Source organism: Salvelinus fontinalis, chromosome 4, assembly GCF_029448725.1.
Source record: "Salvelinus fontinalis isolate EN_2023a chromosome 4, ASM2944872v1, whole genome shotgun sequence".
NCBI lineage: Eukaryota > Metazoa > Chordata > Actinopteri > Salmoniformes > Salmonidae > Salvelinus > Salvelinus fontinalis.
In genome coordinates, this window is record NC_074668.1 from 2,519,043 (window position 1) to 2,535,904 (window position 16,862).

Sequence of the window (16,862 nt, forward strand, 5' to 3'; positions counted from 1 at the left end):
TTCGGGTTAGAGGGAAAAGGAGAACTGGATCATCAGGATGGGACCTGTCTCAGTAAGTGACTGGGTTCTGGTTAGAGGGAAAAGGAGAACTGGACCTTCAGGATGGGACCTGTCTCAGTAAGTGACTGGGTTCTGGTTAGAGGGAAAAGGAGAACTGGACCTTCAGGATGGGACCTGTCTCAGTAAGTGACTGGGTTCTGGTTAGAGGGAAAAGAAGAACTGGATCATCAGGATGGGACCTGTCTCAGTAAGTGACTGGGTTCTGGTTAGAGGGAAAAGGAGAACTGGATCATCAGGATGGGACCTGTCTCAGTAAGTGACTGGGTTCTGGTTAGAGGTAAAAGGAGAACTGGATCATCAGGATGGGACCTGTCTCAGTAAGTGACTGGGTTCGGGTTAGAGGGAAAAGGAGAACTGGATCATCAGAATGAGACTAGTTTAGCTTTTGAACTTTTCTGCCTATAGAGCGTTATATAGAGCTATATATCCCAGTTTTATAGCTGGGTTTCACTATGTCTGTATAAGGCTGCTTTCATTTCTCCATTCATGTATGTACATACACCTGCCCATTCCTGCCACTCATCCTGCAGGTTGTGTGTGAGTGTGTTTTAATTTTACATTTTTTAAAAGTCTGATTTAGTCTGTTCTCTCTCCCGTCAGACTGCCACCCATCCTGTAGGACATGTGTGGGTCCCCTGTCCTCTGACTGTCTGAGGTGTCTGAAACCAGAGGAGGCCCTGCAGCCACTGACCAGTCCCCCTCACACACCACTACCCCACGGAGTGTGTGTGGCCGAATGCTCTGCTCCGTTCTACCTGGACGCACAACACACATGCAGAGGCAAGTAGACAGGGGGTGGGGGTGGGTTGGGAGCGGAAGGTGTGTGTGTGTGTGTGTGTGTGTGTGTGTGTGTGTGTGTGTGTGTGTGTGTGTGTGTGTGTGTGTGTGTGTGTGTGTGTGTGTGTGTGTGTGTGGTGGGGGGGGTAGCTGTGTTAGAACATAGCAGCAGTGTTTTCCCTGTGGGGGGGGGGGGGGGGGTTCACACACTTTCAACATTAAACCTACTATACAAAATGTACCATACAGAGCCTTGTATCCAGACCCTTTGACTTTTTCCACATTTTGTTACGTTACAGCCTTATTCTAAAATGTAGTAAATACTTTTTTTAAATCATCAATCTATGCACAATATCTCATAATGATAAAGGGAAAACATGTTTTTAGACATTTTGAAAATAATATACAAATAAAATAGCAGACCCTTTTGCTATGAGACTCGAAATTGAGCTCATATGCATCCTGTTTCCATTGATCATCCTTGAGATGTTTCTACGACTTGATTGGAGTCCACCTGTGGTACATTCTATTGATTGGACATGATTTGGAAAGGCACACACCTGTCTATATAAGGTCCCACAGTTGACAGTGCATATCAGAGCAAAAAACCAAGTCATGAGGTCGATGGAATTGAGAGCTCCCATACAGGATTGTGTCGAGGCACAGATCTGGGGAAGGGTACCAAAAAAAGTCTGCAGCATTGAAGCTCCCCAAGAACACAGTGGCCTCCAACATTCTTAAATGGAAGACGTTTGGAAGACTCTTCCTAGAGCTGGCCGTCCGGCCAAACTGAGCAATCGGGGGAGAAAGGCCTTGGTCAGGGAGGTGACCAAGAACCCGATGGTCACTCTGACAGAGCTCCAGAGTTCCTCTGTGGAGATGGGAGAACCTTCCAGAAGGACAACCATCTATGCAGCACTCTACCAATCAGGCCTTTATGGTAGAGTGGCCAGACGGAAGCCACTCCTCAGTAAAAGGCACATGACAGCTGACTTGGAGTTTGCCAAAAGGCACTCTGACCATGAGAAACAAGTCTCTTGTCTGATTAAACCAAGACTGAACACTTTGGCCTGAATGCCAAGCGTCACGTCTGGAAGAAACCTGGCACCATCCCTACAGTGAAGCATGGTGGTGTCAGCATAATTCTGTGCGGATGGTTTTCAGCGGCAAGGACTGGGAGACTAGTCAGGATCGAGGCAAAGATGAACGGAGCAAAGTAGAGAGAGATCTTTGATGAAAACCTGCTCCAGAGCGCTCAGGAACTCAGACTGGGGTGAAGGTTCACCTTCCAACAGGACAACAACCCTAAGCACACAGCCAAGACAACACAGGAGGGCTTTGGGACAAGTCTCTGAATGTCCTTGAGTGGCCCAGCCAGAGCTAGGACTTGAACCCGATCAAACATCTCTGAAGAGACCTGAAAATAGCTGTGCAGAGCTTGAGCTTGAGAGGATCTGCAGAGAAGAATGGGAGAAACTCCCCAAATACAGGTGTGCCAATCCTGTAGCGTCATACCCAAGAAGACTCAAGGCTGTAATCCCTGCCAAAGATGCTTCAATAAAGTACTGAGTAAAGGGTCTGAATACTTACGTAAATGTGATATTTCAGTTTTTTATTTTTCATAAATTAGTGAACATTTCTAAAAATGTGTTTTTGTTTTGTCATTATGGGGTATTGTGATGTCATTATGGGGTATTGTGATGTCATCATGGGGTATTGTGATGTCATTATGGGGTATTGTGATGTCATCATGGGGAATTGTGTGTAGACTGATGAGGAGAAAAAAAACAAAATGTGGAATAAGTCAAGTGGTCAGCTCTCCACAGCTGGGTTTCACTATGTCTGTTCTCAAATTGCATCTTGTATCCTGGTGATAAAAAAAGATTCAATTTATATATAATTGAATCTTTATTTACCTGGATAAGGATTCTTCTCTGGATAGAAAATAAATTAACTGGCCTCCCGAGTGGAGCAGCAGTCTAAGGCACTGCATCGCAGTGTTGTGCCGTCACTACAGTCTAGGTTCGATTCCAGGCTGTGTCACAACAGGCCGTGACCGGGAGTCCGATAGGGCGGCGCACAACTGGCCCAGCGTCGTCTGGGCTAGGGGAGGGTTTGGCGCTTTGGAGCTTCACTTGGCTCGTCACGCGACTCCTGTATGGCTGGCCGGGCGCCTGCAGGGTGACTTCGGGGTCGTCAGTTGAGCGGTATTTCACATTTGTGCAGCTTGGATTCCGGGTTAAGCAAACTGGTGTTTAAGAAGCGTGGCTTGGTGGGTCATGTTTCGTAAGACGCATGACTCAACCTTCGCTTCTCCTTTTATTTATTTATTTCACCTTTATTTAACCAGGTAGGCAAGTTGAGAACACCTTTATTTAACCAGGTAGGCAAGTTGAGAACACCTTTATTTAACCAGGTAGGCAAGTTGAGAACACCTTTATTTAACCAGGTAGGCAAGTTGAGAACACCTTTATTTAACCAGGTAGGCTAGTTGAGAACACCTTTATTTAACCAGCTAGGCAAGTTGAGAACACGTTCTCATTTACAACTGCGACCTGGCCAAGATAAAGCCAAGCAGTTCGACACAAACAATAACACATAGTTACACATGGAGTAAAACAAACATACAGTCAATAATACAATAGAAAATAAGTCTATATACAATGTGAGCAAATGAGGTGAGATAAGGGAGGTAAAGGCAAAAAAAAGGCCATGGTGGCGAAGTAAATACAATATAGCAAGTAAAACACTGGAATGGTAGATTTGCAGTGGAAGAATGTGCAAAATAGAGATAGAAATAATGGGGTGCAAAGGAGCAAAATAAATAAATAAATACAGTAGGGAAAGAGGTAGTTGTTTGGGCTAAATTATACATGGGTTATGTACAGGTGCACTCCTGACCCTGTAGGGAGTTGCAACGATGAGACAAGATTGCGATCACGAAATTGGGGAGAAAAAGCCAGTAAAAAATAACCCAAAAATGAATAAATAAATACATGAACTGTCTCAGACAGTTAGATAGATGTGTGTGTGTCTGCAGGGTGTGTGTGTGTGTCTGCAGGGTGTGTGTGTGTGTCTGCAGGGTGTGTGTGTGTGTGTCTGCAGGGTGTGCGTGTGTGTCTGCAGGGTGTGTGTGTGTGTCTGCAGGGTGTGTGTGTGTGTGTCTGCAGGGTGTGTGTGTGTGTCTGCAGGGTGTGTGTCTGCAGGGTGTGTGTGTGTGTGTGTGTGTGTGTGTCTGCAGGGTGTGTGTATGTCTGCAGGGTGTGTGTGTGTGTCTGCAGGGTGTGTGTGTGTGTGTGTGTCTGCAGGGTGTGTGTGTGTGTCTGCAGGGTGTGTGTCTGCAGGGTGTGTGTGTGTGTGTGTGTGTGTGTGTGTGTGTGTGTGTGTGTGTGTGTGTGTGTGTGTGTGTGTGTGTGTGTGTGTGTGTGTGTGTGTCTGCAGGGTGTGTGTGTGTGTCTGCAGGGTGTGCGTCTGCAGGGTGTGTGTGTGTGTGTGTGTGTGTGTGTGTGTGTGTGTGTGTGTGTGTGTGTGTGTGTGTGTGTGTGTGTGTGTGTGTGTGTGTGTGTGTGTGTGTGTGTGTGTGTGTGTGTGTGTGTGTGTGTCTGCAGGGTGTGTGTGTCTACAGATTTAGAACCTGTTAAAACACAACAGGGAAGATGAAATGATCTGAAACACTCTGTTGAGTTCTGATGTGTCCACAGCCTAGGTAGTGTTATACTAGATGTATCCAGGTGACGTAGTGTTATACTAGATGTATCCAGGTAACGTAGTGTTATACTAGATGTATCCAGGTGATATAGTGTTATACTAGATGTATCCAGGTGATATAGTGTTATACTAGATGTAGTGTTATACTAGATGTTTATTTTATTTTATTTCACCTTTATTTAACCAGGTAGGCAAATTGAGAACACGTTCTCATTTACAATTGCGACCTGGCCAAGATAAAGCAAAGCAGTTCGACACATACAACAACACATAGTTACACATGGAGTAGAACAAACATACAGTCAATAATACAGTGAAAAATAAGTCTATATACAATATGAGCAAGTGAGGTGAGATAAGGGAGGTGAAGGCAAACAAAATATATATATAAATAAATAAAAATATAAAAAGGCCATGGTGGCGAAGTAAATACAATATAGCAAGTAAAAAAAAAAAAGTAAAAAAAGTAGAGATAGTAGAGATAGAAAAAAGTAGAGATAGAAATAATGGGGTGCAAAGGAGCAAAATAAATAAATAAATAAATACAGTAGGTAAAGAGGTAGTTGTTTGGGCTAAATTATAGATGGGCTATGTACAGGTGCAGTAATCTATGAGCTGCTCTGACAGCTGGTGCTTAAAGCTAGTGAGGGAGATACGTGTTTCCAGTTTCAGAGATTTTTGTAGTTCGTTCCAGTCATTGGCAGCAGAGAACTGGAAGGAGAGGCGGCCAAAGGAAGAATTGGTTTTGGGGGTGACCAGAGAGATATACCTGCTGGAGCGCGTGCTACAGGTAGGTGCTGCTATGGTGACCAGCGAGCTGAGATAAGGGGGGACTTTACCTAGCAGGGTCTTGTAGATGACCTGGAGCCAGTGGGTTTGACGACGAGTATGAAGCGAGGGCCAGCCAACGAGAGTGTACAGGTCGCAGTGGTGGGTAGTATATGGGGCTTTGGTGACAAAACGGATGGCACTGTGATAGACTGCATCCAATTTATTGAGTAGGGTTTTGGAGGCTATTTTGTAAATGACATCACCGAAGTCGAGGATTGGTAGGATGGTCAGATTTACAAGGGTATGTTTGGCAGCATGAGTGAAGGATGCTTTGTTGCGGAATAGGAAGCCAATTCTAGATTTAACTTTGGATTGGAGATGTTTGATGTGAGTCTGGAAGGAGAGTTTACAGTCTAACCAGACACCTAGGTATTTGTAGTTGTCCACATATTCTAAGTCAGAGCCGTCCAGAGTAGTGATGTTGGACAGGCGGGCAGGGGCAGGCAGCGATCGGTTGAAGAGCATGCATTTAGTTTTACTTGTATTTAAGAGCAAATGGAGGCCACGGAAGGAGAGTTGTATGGCATTGTATCCAGGTGACGTAGTGTTATACTAGATGTATCCAGGTGATATAGTGTTATACTAGATGTAGTGGTATACTAGATGTATCCAGGTGATGTAGTGTTATACTAGATGTAGTGATATACTAGATGTATCCAGGTGATGTAGTGTTATACTAGATGTAGTGATATACTAGATGTATCCAGGTGATGTAGTGATATACTAGATGTAGTGTTATACTAGATGTAGTGATATACTAGATGTATCCAGGTGATGTAGTGTTATACTAGATGTATCCAGGTGATGTAGTGTTATACTAGATGTATCCAGGTGATGTAGTGATATACTAGATGTATCCAGGTGATGTAGTGATATACTAGATGTATCCAGGTGATGTAGTGATTTACTAGATGTATCCAGGTGATGTAGTGTTATACTAGATGTATCCAGGTGATGTAGTGTTATACTAGATGTATCCAGGTGATGTAGTGTTATACTAGATGTATCCAGGTGACGTAGTGTTATACTAGATGTATCCAGGTGATATAGTGTTATACTAGATGTAGTGTTAGACTAGATGTAGTGTTATACTAGATGTATCCAGGTGATGTAGTGTTATACTAGATGTATCCAGGTGATGTAGTGTTATACTAGATGTAGTGTTATACTAGATGTAGTGTTATACTAGATGTATCCAGGTGATGTAGTGTTATACTAGATGTATCCAGGTGATGTAGTGATTTACTAGATGTATCCAGGTGATGTAGTGTTATACTAGATGTATCCAGGTGATGTAGTGATATACTAGATGTATCCAGGTGATGTAGTGTTATACTAGATGTATCCAGGTGATGTAGTGATATACTAGATGTATCCAGGTGATATAGTGTTATACTAGATGTAGTGATATACTAGATGTATCCAGGTGATGTAGTGTTATACTAGATGTAGTGTTATACTAGATGTAGTGTTATACTAGATGTATCCAGGTGATGTAGTGTTATACTAGATGTATCCAGGTGATGTAGTGATATACTAGATGTAGTGATATACTAGATGTAGTGATATACTAGATGTAGTGTTATACTAGATGTATCGAGGTGATGTAGTGTTATACTAGATGTATCCAGGTGATGTAGTGTTATACTAGATGTAGTGATATACTAGATGTATCCAGGTGATATAGTGTTATACTAGATGTAGTGATATACTAGATGTATCCAGGTGATGTAGTGTTATACTAGATGTAGTGATATACTAGATGTAGTGGTATACTAGATGTAGTGTTATACTAGATGTATCCAGGTGATGTAGTGTTATACTAGATGTAGTGATATACTAGATGTATCCAGGTGATGTAGTGTTATACTAGATGTATCCAGGTGATATAGTGTTATACTAGATGTAGTGTTATACTAGATGTAGTGATATACTAGATGTAGTGTTATACTAGATGTAGTGTTATACTAGATGTATCCAGGTGATGTAGTGTTATACTAGATGTAGTGATATACTAGATGTATCCAGGTGATATAGTGTTATACTAGATGTAGTGATATACTAGATGTATCCAGGTGATGTAGTGTTATACTAGATGTATCCAGGTGATGTAGTGTTATACTAGATGTATCCAGGTGATGTCGTGTTATACTAGATGTAGTGTTATACTAGATGTAGTGTTATACTAGATGTAGTGTTATACTAGATGTAGTGTTATACTAGATGTATCCAGGTGATGTAGTGATATACTAGATGTAGTGATATACTAGATGTAGTGATATACTAGATGTAGTGTTATACTAGATGTATCCAGGTGATGTAGTGATATACTAGATGTAGTGATATACTAGATGTAGTGTTATACTAGATGTATCCAGGTGATGTAGTGTTATACTAGATGTAGTGATATACTAGATGTAGTGTTATACTAGATGTATCCAGGTGATGTAGTGTTATACTAGATGTAGTGTTATACTAGATGTAGTGATATACTAGATGTAGTGTTATACTAGATGTATCCAGGTGATGTAGTGTTATACTAGATGTATCCAGGTGATGTAGTGATATACTAGATGTAGTGTTATACTAGATGTAGTGTTATACTAGATGTATCCAGGTGATGTAGTGTTATACTAGATGTAGTGTTATACTAGATGTAGTGTTATACTAGATGTAGTGTTATACTAGATGTAGTGTTATACTAGATGTATCCAGGTGATGTAGTGATATACTAGATGTATCCAGGTGATGTAGTGTTATACTAGATGTAGTGATATACTAGATGTATCCAGGTGATGTAGTGTTATACTAGATGTAGTGTTATACTAGATGTATCCAGGTGATGTAGTGTTATACTAGATGTAGTGTTATACTAGATGTAGTGATATACTAGATGTATCCAGGTGATGTAGTGTTATACTAGATGTAGTGTTATACTAGATGTAGTGTTATACTAGATGTAGTGTTATACTAGATGTATCCAGGTGATGTAGTGTTATACTAGATGTATCCAGGTGATGTAGTGTTATACTAGATGTATCCAGGTGATGTAGTGATATACTAGATGTATCCAGGTGATGTAGTGATATACTAGATGTAGTGTTATACTAGATGTAGTGATATACTAGATGTATCCAGGTGATGTAGTGTTATACTAGATGTAGTGTTATACTAGATGTAGTGTTATACTAGATGTATCCAGGTGATGTAGTGTTATACTAGATGTATCCAGGTGATGTAGTGATATACTAGATGTAGTGATATACTAGATGTAGTGTTATACTAGATGTAGTGTTATACTAGATGTATCCAGGTGATGTAGTGTTATACTAGATGTAGTGTTATACTAGATGTAGTGTTATACTAGATGTATCCAGGTGATGTAGTGTTATACTAGATGTATCCAGGTGATGTAGTGATATACTAGATGTATCCAGGTGATGTAGTGATATACTAGATGTATCCAGGTGATGTAGTGATATACTAGATGTATCCAGGTGATGTAGTGATATACTAGATGTATCCAGGTGATGTAGGGATATACTAGATGTATCCAGGTGATGTAGTGATATACTAGATGTATCCAGGTGATGTAGTGATATACTAGATGTAGTGTTATACTAGAGGTAGTGTTATACTAGATGTATCCAGGTGATGTAGTGATATACTAGATGTAGTGATATACTAGATGTAGTGTTATACTAGATGTAGTGTTATACTAGATGTATCCAGGTGATGTAGTGTTATACTAGATGTATCCAGGTGATGTAGTGATATACTAGATGTATCCAGGTGATGTAGTGATATACTAGATGTATCCAGGTGATGTAGTGATATACTAGATGTATCCAGGTGATGTAGTGATATACTAGATGTATCCAGGTGATGTAGTGATATACTAGATGTATCCAGGTGATGTAGTGTTATACTAGATGTATCCAGGTGATGTAGTGATATACTAGATGTAGTGATATACTAGATGTAGTGTTATACTAGATGTAGTGTTATACTAGATGTAGTGTTATACTAGATGTAGTGATATACTAGATGTATCCAGGTGATATAGTGTTATACTAGATGTAGTGTTATACTAGATGTAGTGATATACTAGATGTATCCAGGTGATGTAGTGTTATACTAGATGTATCCAGGTGATGTAGTGATATACTAGATGTAGTGTTATACTAGATGTATCCAGGTGATGTAGTGTTATACTAGATGTAGTGTTATACTAGATGTAGTGTTATACTAGATGTAGTGTTATACTAGATGTATCCAGGTGATGTAGTGTTATACTAGATGTAGTGTTATACTAGATGTAGTGTTATACTAGATGTATCCAGGTGATGTAGTGTTATACTAGATGTATCCAGGTGATGTAGTGATATACTAGATGTAGTGTTATACTAGATGTATCCAGGTGATGTAGTGTTATACTAGATGTATCCAGGTGATGTAGTGTTATACTAGATGTAGTGTTATACTAGATGTAGTGTTATACTAGATGTAGTGTTATACTAGATGTATCCAGGTGATGTAGTGTTATACTAGATGTAGTGTTATACTAGATGTAGTGTTATACTAGATGTATCCAGGTGATGTAGTGTTATAATAGATGTATCCAGGTGATGTAGTGTTATACTAGATGTAGTGTTATACTAGATGTATCCAGGTGATGTAGTGTTATACTAGATGTATCCAGGTGATGTAGTGATATACTAGATGTATCCAGGTGATGTAGTGATATACTAGATGTAGTGTTATACTAGATGTAGTGTTATACTAGATGTATCCAGGTGATATAGTGTTATACTAGATGTATCCAGGTGATGTAGTGTTATACTAGATGTATCCAGGTGATGTAGTGATATACTAGATGTATCCAGGTGATGTAGTGATATACTAGATGTAGTGTTATACTAGATGTAGTGATATACTAGATGTATCCAGATAACGTTACAGAGTTAATGGGGAAAGGAGAAACTTTGGCAGGAGACTTTGGAGACTTTGGCAGGCAGGCAGTCACGCAGTCAGGCAGGCAGGCAGGCAGACAGGCAGGCAGGCAGGCAGGCAGGCAGGCAGCCAGACAGTCAGGCAGGCAGTCACGCAGGCAGGCAGGCAGTCACGCAGTCAGGCAGGCAGGCAGGCAGTCACGCAGTCAGGCAGGCAGGCAGACAGGCAGGCAGACAGGCAGACAGGCAGGCAGGCAGGCAGACAGGCAGGCAGGCAGGCAGTCAGACAGACAGGCAGTCAGGCAGAGAGACAGGCAGGCAGTCAGACAGACAGACAGACAGGCAGTCAGACAGGCAGTCAGGCAGGCAGTCAGGCAGACAGTCAGGCAGTCAGGCAGACAGTCAGGCAGAAACTCAGGCAGTCAGGCAGACAGTCAGGCAGAAAGGCAGGCAGGCAGTCAGGCAGGCAGGCAGTCAAGCAGAAAGACAGGCAGTCAGGCAGGTAGGTAGGTAGGTAGGCAGGCAGGCAGGCAGAAAGGCAGGCAGGCAGTCAGGCAGACAGTCAGGCAGTCAGGCAGTCAGAAAGACAGGCAGTCAGGCAGGTAGGTAGGTAGGTAGGTAGGTAGGTAGGTAGGTAGGCAGGCAGAAAGGCAGGCAGGCAGTCAGGCAGACAGTCAGGCAGGCAGGCAGGCAGGCAGTCAAGCAGAAAGACAGGCAGGCAGTCAGGCAGGTAGGTAGGTAGGTAGGCAGGCAGGCAGGCAGGCAGAAAGGCAGGCAGTCAGGCAGACAGGCGACCGGCTGGTGCCTATCTGTCTTTCCCTCCTCTCCTGGCAGCTGAAGGAAGCTTGACAGCAGTTATTTTTAATATCCCTCCAATACTGTGGAAGGAGATGGTAAACTCATGTGTTTCTCAGCCGACATACAGCTTAAGTTGACTAAACAGACAAAGAGAGAGAGGGTGAGGTTTGGAGAGGCTGACTTTCTCAATGCCACGGTCTGTGAGTGATTTTTCTAGGTTTCCACTTTGACATGGGAGAGATACACAGAGATACATACACAGGGAGACAAACACAGAGAGACATAAACAGGGAGACATACACAGAGAGACATACACAGGGAGACATACACAGGGAGACAAACACAGGGAGACATACACAGAGAGACATACACAGGGAGACAAACACAGGGAGACATACACAGGGAGACATACACAGGGAGACAAACACAGAGAGACATACACAGGGAGACATACACAGGGAGACATACACAGGGAGACAAACACACAGAGAGACATACACAGGGAGACAAACACAGGGAGACAAACACAGAGAGACATACACAGGGAGACATACACAGAGAGACATACACAGAGAGACATACACAGGGAGACATACACAGGGAGACATACACAGAGAGACATACACAGGGAGACATACACAGGGAGACATACACAGAGAGACATACACAGGGAGACAAACACAAAGAGACATAAACAGGGAGACATACATAGGGAGACATACACAGGGAGACATACACAGGGAGACATACACAGAGAGACATACACAGGGAGACATACACAGGGTGTGTCCTTATATATATATTTTTTCAAACACAACACGAAAGTAAAAAGAAACAAAAACAAAATCCCTATACGAGGCCATACAGTACGAGGCTATATAGTTCGAGGCCATACAGTACGAGGCTATATAGTTCGAGGCTGTACAGTACGAGACTATATAGTACGAGGCTATACAGTACGAGGCTATACAGTACGATGCTATATAGTACGAGGCTTTCCAGTACGAGGCTATACAGTACAAGGATATACTGTACGAGGCTATACAGTACGATGCTATATAGTACGAGGCTTTCCAGTACGAGGCTATACAGTACGAGGTCATACAATACGAGGCTATACAGTACGAGGCTGTACAGTACGAGGCTATACAGTTTTTTGCAGCAATTAAATCAACATTAACTCTTAACAAGGAACACCTGTTAATTTAAATGCATTCCAAGTGACTACCTCATTAAGCTGGTTGAGAGAATGCCAAGAATGTGCAAAGCTGTCATCAAGGCACAGGGTGGTTACTTTGAAGAATATCAAATATGAAATATATTTACATTTTTTTGGTTACTACATGATTCCATATGTGTTATTTCATAGTTTTGACGTCTTCACTATTATTCTACAATTTAGAAAATAGTAAAAAATAAAGAAAAAACGTTGAATGAGTAGATGTCTCCACACTTTTGATTGGTGCTGTACATTATCCCAAAATGGAGTCAGTTTGTCACAAGACAACAGCATATGTAATAGGGTGTCTGTATATTCAAGGATACTTTTAATGCTGTATCAATGGGCTTATGTTTCAATATCACAAACCTAAATCCACCTCTTTTCTCTCTCTTGGTCCATTTCAGAATGCCACACTTCCTGTTTACAGTGCACAGGAGGAAGTAGTCAGAACTGTACTTCCTGTACCCCGCCCTACGTCCTCCAGGAAGGCCAGTGCGTCCCCAGATGTCACCCAGGACACACCATCCAGGACAACACTTGCCAAGGTAAGGAGACCTTTTTCTAGACACGCACGCACGCTCACGCACACGCACGCTCACGCACGCGCACACACACGTGCACACACACCTCCCTTTTACTATTGTCTGCATACCATTACCTGGGCAACTGTCACGTTCCTGACCTGTTTCTGTTAGTTTTTGTATGTGTTAGTTGGTCAGGACGTGAGTTTGGGTGGGCAGTCTATGTTTTCTGTTTCTATGTTTGTTTAAGGGTTGCCTGGTATGGCTCTCAATTAGAGGCAGGTGTTTGGCGTTTCCTCTAATTGAGAGTCATATTAAGGTAGGTTGTTTCACATTGTTAGTTTGTGGGTGGTTGTCTCCTGTGTATGTCGTTGCGCCACATGGGACTGTTTCGGTTTTGTTTGTTTGTTCGTTTTATGTAGGCAGTTTTCGTGTTCATGCGTTCTTCGTGTTTCATGTGAGTTGTCGTTCAGGTCTGTCTACATCGTTTATTTGTTTTGTAACTTCAAGTGTTCGTTCGTGTTTTCTGTTTTGTTTATTAAACAATATTCATATTCAAACGCTGCGTTTTGGTCGAATCCCTGCTCTTCGGATGAAGAGGAGGAGGAAAGCCTTTACAGCAACCAATACTGTCCACCCCACACATGAACTTACACACAGGAGACCCACGTTTCAAACCCAGTCACTTAAAGAAACAAATGCGAGGAAAAGGAACCAGTCTTAAATGATCATTTGAATTACAAAAACATTGTGTAATTCCCAATTTGTTAGGACTCTTTGAAGATCCTCGTTTTTACCCATCAAGGGATTAAAAAAATGGACAACCTAGTGCTTCTAGCTGTTGAAAAAAACAGTCCTAGTTTGCTATTGTAGTGCTTAGCAGTTTGTCGACACAATTTATTCCTTCAATAACGAATATCAAAAGAGACATTCAGCAGGCTTTTCCCAGACGCTGAATAAAAGTCGCAGAGAGAAACATGACCATTCTCACATTTGTGACAGAATACATTTTCACTAACTGTGGATAGCCATTCGGCAGTAAAGACGTTTTCTAGGCAATGCTTCTCCTTTTTGAAGAATCTGATGTACTTAAAAGTAAGTACGACATGCTATTCCCTATATAGTGCACAACTTTTTTTTACCAGAGCGATATGGGGCCCGAATAGGGTGTAATTTGGGACACAGACGTAAGCACAGTAACAGCTTTCTCCTAAGACTCTTCAATTTAATTAAATGAGCAGAAGGCTGCAATGTGAAGTCACTTGAATCCGCTATCCATTAGCAAAGCCTTGTTTGCCGTCTCAAAACTAATTTGACCCTCCTGCGAACTGTCTTATGTCTGCTTAATACCTCTGCTGTCTGTCCTCTACTGGTGGGAAGGTATATTGTCTCTGTTTTGCACAGTAATCCTTTTGGGAAATTTTGAAGGAAACGATTGTATCTACTTTTGGTTTGGTTTTCTAAGCAACCAACTCTGTCTAGACACAAACCACCTGGTTTTCTAAGCAACCAACTCTGTCTAGACACAAACCGTCTGGTTTTCTAACCAAACAACTGTCTAGACACAAACCACCTGGTTTTCGAAGCAACCAACTGTCTAGACACAAACCACCTGGTTTTCTAAGCAACCAACTGTCTAGACACAAACTACCTGGTTTTCTAACCAGCCAACTGTCTAGACACAAACCACCTGGTTTTCTAAGCAACCAACTGTCTAGACACAAACCACCTGGTTTTCTAAGCAACCAACTCTGTCTAGACACAAACCGTCTGGTTTTCTAACCAACCAACTGTCTAGACACAAACCACCTGGTTTTCTAAGCAACCAACTGTCTAGACACAAACCATCTGGTTTTCTAACCAACCAACTCTGTCTAGACACAAACCATCTGGTTTTCTAAGCAACCAACTGTCTAGACACAAACCACCTGGTTTTCGAAGCAACCAACTGTCTAGACACAAACCGTCTGGTTTTCTAAGCAACCAACTCTGTCTAGACACAAACCATCTGGTTTTCGAAAGCAACCAACTGTCTAGACACAAACCACCTGGTTTTCGAAGCAACCAACTGTCTAGACACAAACCACCTGGTTTTTCGAATGGTTTCTGAGGTAGTAGGAATGACACCGGGAGATACTGCCGGGATCCTCAAAGAGGGACCAGAATGATGCTCTTCCGTTCACATGAGAATCCCTGAGGTCATATCTCAACTGCCATTCACTACTGCTGTGCCCCTTCAGCAAGACACTTAACCCCTTAAGTGCTGGTAAAACACAAATCAATACAGTCATATCCACTGACCTTTGGATGATGATACACTACTGTATTATTCACCTATATGTACCCCCCCAGGGTGCCACCCATCCTGCCAGGAGTGTTCAGGTACCTCCCAGGCTGACTGTATGTCCTGCCCCCCCCTGGCCAACTTCAACAACGGCTACTGCAGGACTATCTGTCCAGAGGGACTGTTCTTACACCCCCAAGGATTCTGTCAGGGTGAGTAGTACGTGTATTAAGGGTGTGTGTGTGTGTGTGTGTGTGTGTGTGTGTGTGCGTGTGCGTGTGCGTGTGCGTGTGCGTGTGCGTGTGTGTGTGTTGATACTGCATCAATCCTTGTCTGAGGGAGTTTGGCTTTTAGGTGAATCTTTTTCTAAGCAATAATTAAGAAGTTGAATAAAATCCCCTGGAGAAATCTATGTTTAGGAAACTTTTACGGAGAACTTGAATGTTTGATGATCAAAGTTATTTTAATATTTAAAGTTAAGTTATTTTAAAGTTAACATAGACAATATTCATGTTCCCTTGTCATTATTTTGGTAAAGAAAGTCAACCATACTAAACAAACAAATATTAACACAACATGCAACAATTTCAAACATAATAGAAGGAAATCAGTCAATTGAAATAAATTCATTAGGCCCTAACCTATGGATTTAACATGACTGGGCCGGGGCGCAGCCATGGGTGGGGATAGGCCCACCCACTTGGCAGCCAGGTCCAGCCAGTCAGAATTAGTTTTTCTCCACAAAAGGGCTTTATTACAGACAGAAATACTCCTCAGACCCCCCCTCAGACGATCCCACAGGTGAAGAAGCCAGATGTGGAGGTCCTGGACTGGCACGGTTAGATTATCTTGGCAAATGAGAAATGCTCACTTAACAGGGATGTAATCAAAAATTTGAGAGAATTATTTTTTTTGTGTATATTTTTGTTCAGTATACGTTATACCCAGATGAGTTGTCAAAAATTGAATATTTTGTTTCAACTTATCACCGTCTCTCCTGATTTGTTTTGAAAATGAGTCCCATCTGAACTTCTCGGTACAGAAACATTCTCCCGTCAGGAACCGACCACTTTCCATACGTGTGCGTGTATGCATGAGAACATGCGTGTGTATGTGAGTAGAAATGCGAGCAAAAAAAACCCCCACAGATTTTAATTACGTTTTATGATTATGGTCCCGCTGTTTTCCTACTGACATGAAATTGAAACAGTTGAGTTATCACCCCCCTCCTCTCATCTCTCTCTGTTCTCCTCCACTCAGCCAAACTGGGTTCAATAAAAGATGCCTGCTGGCATTTCTAGGGCACGGAGAGACTGTGTTCATCTTTTCTGCCAGACACTCATATCTACACCCTCCCTGCTGATATATAACTTCCCCACAACCCTCTCTCTCTTTATCTACACTCCCCCCCCTCTCTCTCTCTCTCTTTATCTACACTCTCTCTCCCCCACCTCTCTCTTTCTCTCTTTTCTGCACTCTCTCACCCCTCTCTCTCTCTCTCTCTCTCTCTCTCTTTATCTACACTCTACCCCCCTCTCTCTCTCTTTATCTACACTCTCTCTTCCCCCTCTCTCTCTCTCTCTTTATCTACACTCTCTCTTCCCTCCCCTCTCTCTCTTTATCTTCCCCCCCCTCTCTCTCTTTATCTTCCCCCCCCTCTCTCTCTTTCGCTCTCTCTCTCTCTCTCTCTCTCTCTCTCTCTCTGTCTC

General features: G+C 42.2%; 1 protein-coding gene across 1 annotated transcript in view; it reads left to right on the forward strand.

Annotated features, from left to right (window-relative positions):
* fras1 (Fraser extracellular matrix complex subunit 1) overlaps positions 1–16,862 on the forward strand; it is a 275,437-nt gene that overhangs the window by 47,133 nt on the left and 211,442 nt on the right. The window contains exons 16-18 of the mRNA XM_055918404.1: positions 661–840; positions 12,753–12,893; positions 15,222–15,365. Of these exons, the coding sequence (XP_055774379.1) occupies positions 661–840; positions 12,753–12,893; positions 15,222–15,365 (465 nt within the window). The remainder of the gene's footprint in view (positions 1–660; positions 841–12,752; positions 12,894–15,221; positions 15,366–16,862) is intronic.